Below are 6,741 nucleotides of genomic sequence, written 5' to 3'. Positions count from 1 at the left end.
ATGGACCTCCCGCCGCTGGCGGGCAAGATTGCAGCGCTGTCGCTCAGCGCCCTGCCGGTGTCCTACGCGCTCAACCACGTCTCAGCGCTCTCGCAGTGCGTGCGGGGAGGTAATGGGCTGGGGGCTGCGGGCACTGGAAGACTGCTGGACCTTTGGGCGGGGACAGAGGAGGGGACAGAGGAAGGATGTGCCAAACGGACCTGGGCCTCTCGAGCCCTGGGCCCCCAGTCCAGCTCCGTCCTAAGAGAGGGTCTGAGCCAGGAGCCTTACCCCCATTTCAACCGGAAGTCCTCTTCCCACCCGGAAGATGACCAGAGGGACATGGGTGTCCCTAGGCCACTTGGGGCCTAAGGAGAGGGAGGGTTGAGGAACAGAACTCCCTACAGGGCAGGACTTTGGAGGGTCTGGGGTCTTGTCTTCCCCAGGGATGCACCAAGCACAGAATCCAAAGTCACCAGGGTCAAAGTATTGCCTAGATAAGGCAATTGCCACACATGCCCTGCCTGGCTTCCCCAACAAGTGATCCCGCTGTTGCCTTGACTCAGAACTGGGACTTTATTTTGCCCTTAGCCTCAGCTTCTGTTGTCTCCAAGGCCCTCACACTCCCCAAAACACAACCCAAGCTTAAGCCTCTGTGCATGCGAATTGCTAGCTGCCTCCTTCACACATCCCTGGGACTCTGAATGAACCTGATTGTCTCTGGTAGTCTCAGTTCCCTGCACCTGTGTAATGGGCATAATTATAGACCTCGCACCATCCTTTAATAGCTGAGGTTTAGTAATTGTATGTGAATGAGGCTGGGGGGATTCTTGTCTGATTTCTGTAATTGTTCTGTGGGTGGAAGGGGACAGGATAGGAATCCTAGGGTCAGTGGGTTGTCCAAGAAGGTGGGACCTAGAGAGCCTCACTGTGACTCTGGGCAGTCCTCCTGCCCTCTTTGGGCCTCAGTTTGCCCATCTGTGTTGAGGATTTCCCAGTGACACTTTGATGTTATCTACAAATGTGGTTGACCTGCCTTATCAGGTTAGTGGGGCCAGATGCAGCAAAGATGGGGTGGAGTCATGAAAGTGCTTGAACTTTATCCAGGAGGAGTCTTAATGAGTGAAATTCCTAAAGCCAATCACTAGAGACCCTCAGGTAGGCATGGGAGCTGGACCTGGCCACAGAGGAGCTTGGCATTGTTGAGTAACTGAGCAAATTCAATCATAAGCAAGTCAACTAATGATGGAATAAATTGGGCAGTCAGAGGGGTGTGCAAATTCCCCCTGTGCTTGACCCCCCTGTACTTAACCTGGCCAATGATCCTTTCTGGGGAGTCACAGGGGGCTTTCTAGAGGAGGGACAATGTAGATGGTCTGAGAAGGATGAATAGATAGATGTTTGCTGAGTGGAAAAGAGACTCTGGAAGGGGCTCCAGAAGGGGTTAATAGTCTAGTCAAGAGCCTGGTGATGGAAAAGGGTAGGTCTGGGAACGGCCTTGTTGGATGGACAGATGGCCACATCAACCTCATCACCATCCCGAGTCTGACCTTGCACCACCAGGGTAGGTAGGACCTTAGCACTGTGCCTGGCTTCCTGACTTGATTTCCTTCTCCACAGCCCATTGGGAGTGGCGTTGATGAGTGCTTTGATCCTGGTGCTACTCTTTGTAACTATCTACAGCTTGTCCTATAGCCACATCTCCTATGACCCCCTCTACGCTGGTGAGTCAATGGAAGTGTACTGGAGAAGGGGAATTGTCTGAGTAGGGTTTCCAGGGTTTGGTGCCACCAAAGGGCTTCTCCCATCAAACTGGAGAGCCTCAAAGAGACTTCTCCATTAGACTAGGAAAAATCCCTAAAGATCTTCTGTTATCAGGAGGCTAGGTCCTCTCTGAAGAACCTTCCCTATTAGATTGGAGAACCTTCCCTTTAAGTCTAGGGGCTCCTGAGAGCAAAATCTGTGTCTCCACCATCAGACTGGTAATCCCCCAAAGACTGTGCTTCCCAATCACTCTGGTGTCTCCTAAAGTCAGCGATGGTACTACTATCATCAGTCTGGGAGCCTCCAAAGGCGGAGAGTGTGACTTATATCAGACAAGCAGAATGAGCCAGGTCCGTAGGTCATGTGACAGGGAGCAGTGAGGAGGACCTGGAGTCCTTACCTGGAATCTTCATTCCTGACCACAGTAGTCTCAGGCCCTGCCCACACCTGCCCAGAGCTACATCTATCCCCAGGCCCAAGCCTTGCCACACGTAATTCTAAGCTCTTACATACTTGGTCTGATTCCCTCACACCTGTTCCAGTCCTCCTACATTCTAGTCACCCCCACACCCATTTTTGGGATCCTTCCTTTCCCAGACCCTCATACTTCTAGTCTGGCCCTCTCCTGCCCTGCCAGAGCCCAAACATACCCAATCTAGTCCCTGCTCCATCCAGCCTGACTCCCATCCATGCCTGGTCTGAGCTCTGAGGGCCTTTGGACCTGCCCTAGTTCTGCCCACACCTGAGGTCTCATGTTCCGCCCACTCTTCTGCAGTCTTCGCAGTCTTCGCCTTCACCTCTATGGTGGACCTTATCATCTCTCTCCAGGAAGATGGCTATGTGGTGGGCTTCATGGAATTCTACACCAGAGAGGTAAGTGTGGGGCAAGCATGGGAGACCACAGTCCCCTTCTCCCCACCCTGAGACCCACACTTAATCCCTCAGGGTGAGCCCTACTTGAGCACAGCCCATGGTGTCTTCATCTGCTACTGGGACGGCACTGTTCACTACCTCCTCTACCTGGCTATGGCTGGCGCCATTCACAGAAGGTTGGAGGAGTACCTGGAGGGAGGTCGAATGAGTCCTCAGGGTGGGGTGTCAGGCCAGATTGGAGCCAGGAGTTTGTGCAGGGCTTCCAGCCTGGGAGGGGACTGAAGTGGCCAGAAGGAGATTTCAAGGACTGTTGTCAAGTGCCTAGCTGGCACCTGTGCCTAGGTGGCTACCTCTGTCCTTTGATGGAGGCTTCTGACTCGTCATTCCCCCCATTGTCCCCCTGTTGTTCCTTATATCCTGGGCAGAATGGGGCCCTGGTGAGAGGGCTCTGAGACCAAAGGGTGAGTACCTGCTGCCACCTTATGATCTCCCACCCAGGAAGAGGTACCGGAACCTTGGACTCTACTGGCTGGGCTCCTTCATCATGAGCATCTTGGTATTCCTTCCAGGAAACATCCTCGGTGAGACCTTGGCTTTAGGGACTTTATGCCCCTGTGCTTAGAAGTTCTCCGTTTCATCCTCTGTGCCCTTCTCAGTATCTGCAGAGATCCTTTCTCTCCAATGCCTGTTCAGCCACATTCTTAGCCAGCAGCCAAGTGTGCCCCCTTCTTTTTTCTTCTTGGGGGAGGAGATCCTGAATCTACTTCTTCCCTGGGCTCCTGGCCCCTAGCCCCTGGCTCCTGGCCCCAGAGATTTGGCCCCTTGACATAGAAATGGACTTTTAGGGTGGATTCTGGGGACATAGTGAAAGCTTCATAGGGAGGGCTTGGGAAATAGGGACAAGTAGGGCAGGCCACTTGGGCTGTGGGGGTGGTATGAGCTTATCAGGGTCCTGGGAACTCAGGTGTACTCAGAAGTGGTGAGATGAAGAACAGGTGAAATGTAGACTGTGTTGACCCAGCCAACTTCCCAATGTTGCAAACCAGCTCTAGAAGAAACTGGAGCCCAAAGATAAATAAGGGCAGGTTCATAGGCTCTCAAATAGACATTAATTCATGGGCACTAGGGAGCCATGGAGGGTGTTAGAGCTGAAGTAACTGAATCAAGACACTCAACCAGGGCCTCTATTGTGACCTGGCTAATGGGCTAGCTAGGCCTTGGAGACTCTCACTGAGTGACAATACCCTCCCTCACCCTGACAGGCAAATACAGCTCAGAGATCAGGCCTGCCTTCTTCCTCACCATCCCATACATACTGGTCCCCTTCTGGGCTGGCATGAGAGTCTTCAACCAGTCCCAAGCACCCACCTGCTGCAGCCCCAACTTGGTGAGTGCCTGGTCTCAACATTCCTGAATGTCCTTGGTTTGAGTTCTTTCTAGAGCTCCATGGAAGGGTCTTTTTGGTTGTCAGGAAGGAAGAGAACAGCTTTTATTGAATCCCTGCTGCATACCAGCCCAATCACACTGTCTCTGTTTCTTTCTCATATGCCAGGTGCAAGAAGAGCAGAGAAAGGGCCTCTTGCAGCGCCCAGTAGACTTGGCCCTCATCATATACCTCGCCCTGGCTGGCTTCTTCACCCTCTTCCGAGGCCTGGTGAGTCTTAGCTGTCCAGCTTGTTCCTTTATCAAATTGCTTTTCCATTTGATTACCCAGGGAAGTTCTTTATCGAGTCTGACCTGTGTGTTGCATGGCAAAGACCCTGTCATCTTGCCTTATCCCTGGTATCTATGAATTCCCAGCCAGCAGGAGAAACCTAGGGCAGGGGAGTCCAGAATGAGGGGTATGAGCCCCACCTGAGAGGGAGGGGGAGACTTCCCTTGGAGGAATGTGGTAGGGTATATTTTATTTCTGCCCCAGGTGGTACTAGACTGCTCTACGGATGCCTGCTTTGTCTACACCTACCAGTATGAGCCATATCTGCGGGATCCCGTGGCCTATCCAAAGGTGCAGGTGAGAAGGCAGGATGGGAGGAGAGCACTCTTGCCCATGGAAAGGGCTCCATTGAACCTCTTTAGAATCAGGTGTCAGAAACACAAGTCAAATTGGTGAAACCATGTAGCTAACAAGTACAGATTTGAGTTTCAGGCATGGCTGGATTGAGTAGCTCATAAGCAGATCTGTCTCTTACCATGGGTTTCTTTCCCAAGCAGCCATTCTGTAGAGTTCTCCATCTACCGCAGTCCATCACCCAGAAATATAGTGAGCTCTTAAAAAAACAAAAAAAACTTTATTATCTTGGGAGAGGTTAAGGACAAATCTCAACCAGGCTTTGATTGGTCCAACTTGAGTCACTTGCACATCCTGTAGCCAATCAATCATTAGCTGTGGCAAGGGAGCTCGAGTACCTAATTGGCCAAGTCAAGGTTATATACCACTTCTGGAGTAAAGGGGTAGGCACTTTTCCATCCAAACCATGTGGTCTGAGTGTGTGGAGGGAAGGGTGGGTCCCTAAGGGAATTAGGGGAGCTGTTTTCACAGGTGAAAGATGGGATGCTGGGCGGGCAGGGTCCCATCCTGGGTGGAGTCTGAGGCTGGCTAGATTCTAGCCGGGTCCCTCCCCTCTGGTGACTGGGGAGACCCGGCTCAGGTAACTGGTCATCCCCTGGGCTGTGTACCTCTAGATGCTTGTATATATGTTCTACGTGCTGCCCTTCTATGGTTTGGCTACCTACGCCCTCATCTTCCCTGGCTGCTCCTGGCTGCCGGACTGGGCCCTGGTGTTTGCTGGAGCCATTGGCCAGGTGAGGCTGGGGTGGGGCAGGCACATCAGGGCAGTGGTTTCTGCTTGCTCATCACCTGCTTTTGTGCTGGTGCCTGGATACGTTGATGCTGGACCTCCCAGAGACATCAGCCCCTGGCACAACTACTGAGGGGTCCCTAGTCTGGGGAGACAGAGCTAGAAACAGATAGCCCAAATTCATAGGGTCAGGACTGGGGAGACGGAGAAACATGCTGAGTAGGGGAATCCAGAGGAAGAATTTTCTTAGAAGGGGATGGATGCTTAGGAGTTGGGCATTGAAGTATGGGTATGAGTTCTCCCCGCAGGGAAGGGCATTCCAGGAGTGAGAATAGTGTAAAAAAAATTCATATGGGGCTATAACGCGGGTGAAGGCAGAGATAAGACAAATTGACAGCTAGAATGATGCTCAGGGCTTAGACCTCAGCCTAAGGACTTGTGCTGAGGGCACTGGGGAGGCATGGGAGTTGTTTGAGCGTCAGGGAGCCCATCAGAGCTGTGCCCTGTGTCTGAGTTCCTGGTGGGAATAATAAAGCCTGGGCCCAGGATGTTGGTGGGTTGAGTTGACAGAATTTATATCAAGGCATTTGAGATTCCACAGCGGGATGGACGGTGGTACCTCTGCCAGGGGAAGGGGGAGGCTGGGGAACGAGGTGGTCCCAGGTCATAGGTGGGGCATGGAATGAACATGGTTCCTTCTGGTCAAGCAGCTCACAGAGAGGTGAACAAGGACAGGCAGATGAGGAGAGGTAAACAGCAGGTCATGAAGGAAGACAGGTAAATCAGGCAGACTCAGGTAGAGATGAAGAGCCTCCTGGGCCACCCACCAGCCATCTGGGAGACTCCAGGGTGGCATGTTGGTGCTGCTGACCCTGTCCTGGCCCTGACATCCTTCTTCCCCATTCGGCTGCAGGCGCAGTTCTCACACATGGGAGCCTCGCTGCACCTGCGCACTCCCTTTACCTACCGCGTGCCCGAGGATGCCTGGGTCTGCTTCTTCGTGTGCAACCTGCTCTACGCCTTGGGCCCCCACCTGCTTGCCTACCGCTGCCTGCGGCGGCCTGCCTTCTTTCTGCACCCACCACCCCCGGGTCCCCTGGCCCACCACAAGAAACAGCACTGAGGGGATGTGCCAGGTTGCCCAGGACTCTGTTTACATGTCCAGCTGACCCTGTCCCAGGAAGGTTGGGTTGAGTTTTTTAGGGGTGGGAGAAATCTCTCCAGGGGTCTTTGGACCTGGCAATGGTGGGTTTAGGCCTGCTGTGAGATGTGAGACCCTGGGAGCCAGGTGTTCTCACAGAGGGGGTCATGCTCAGCTGTCACAGTG

The 6,741-nt window shown here is 53.1% G+C and overlaps 1 protein-coding gene across 1 annotated transcript; it reads left to right on the top strand.

Annotated features, from left to right (window-relative positions):
- TM6SF2 (transmembrane 6 superfamily member 2) lies at window positions 1-6,537 on the top strand. The gene is made up of 10 exons (XM_006871689.1): window positions 1-95; window positions 1,600-1,703; window positions 2,519-2,616; window positions 2,689-2,792; window positions 3,115-3,197; window positions 3,879-4,003; window positions 4,169-4,270; window positions 4,535-4,627; window positions 5,299-5,418; window positions 6,328-6,537. Exons 1-10 carry the CDS (start codon window positions 1-3, stop codon window positions 6,535-6,537), a joined length of 1,134 nt encoding a protein of 377 aa, XP_006871751.1.
- Window positions 6,538-6,741: the final 204 nt, after the last annotated feature.

Source organism: Chrysochloris asiatica, unplaced genomic scaffold, assembly GCF_000296735.1.
Source record: "Chrysochloris asiatica unplaced genomic scaffold, ChrAsi1.0 scaffold00173, whole genome shotgun sequence".
Taxonomy (NCBI): Eukaryota; Metazoa; Chordata; class Mammalia; order Afrosoricida; family Chrysochloridae; genus Chrysochloris; species Chrysochloris asiatica.
This window is presented reverse-complemented; position numbering and strand designations above follow the sequence as displayed.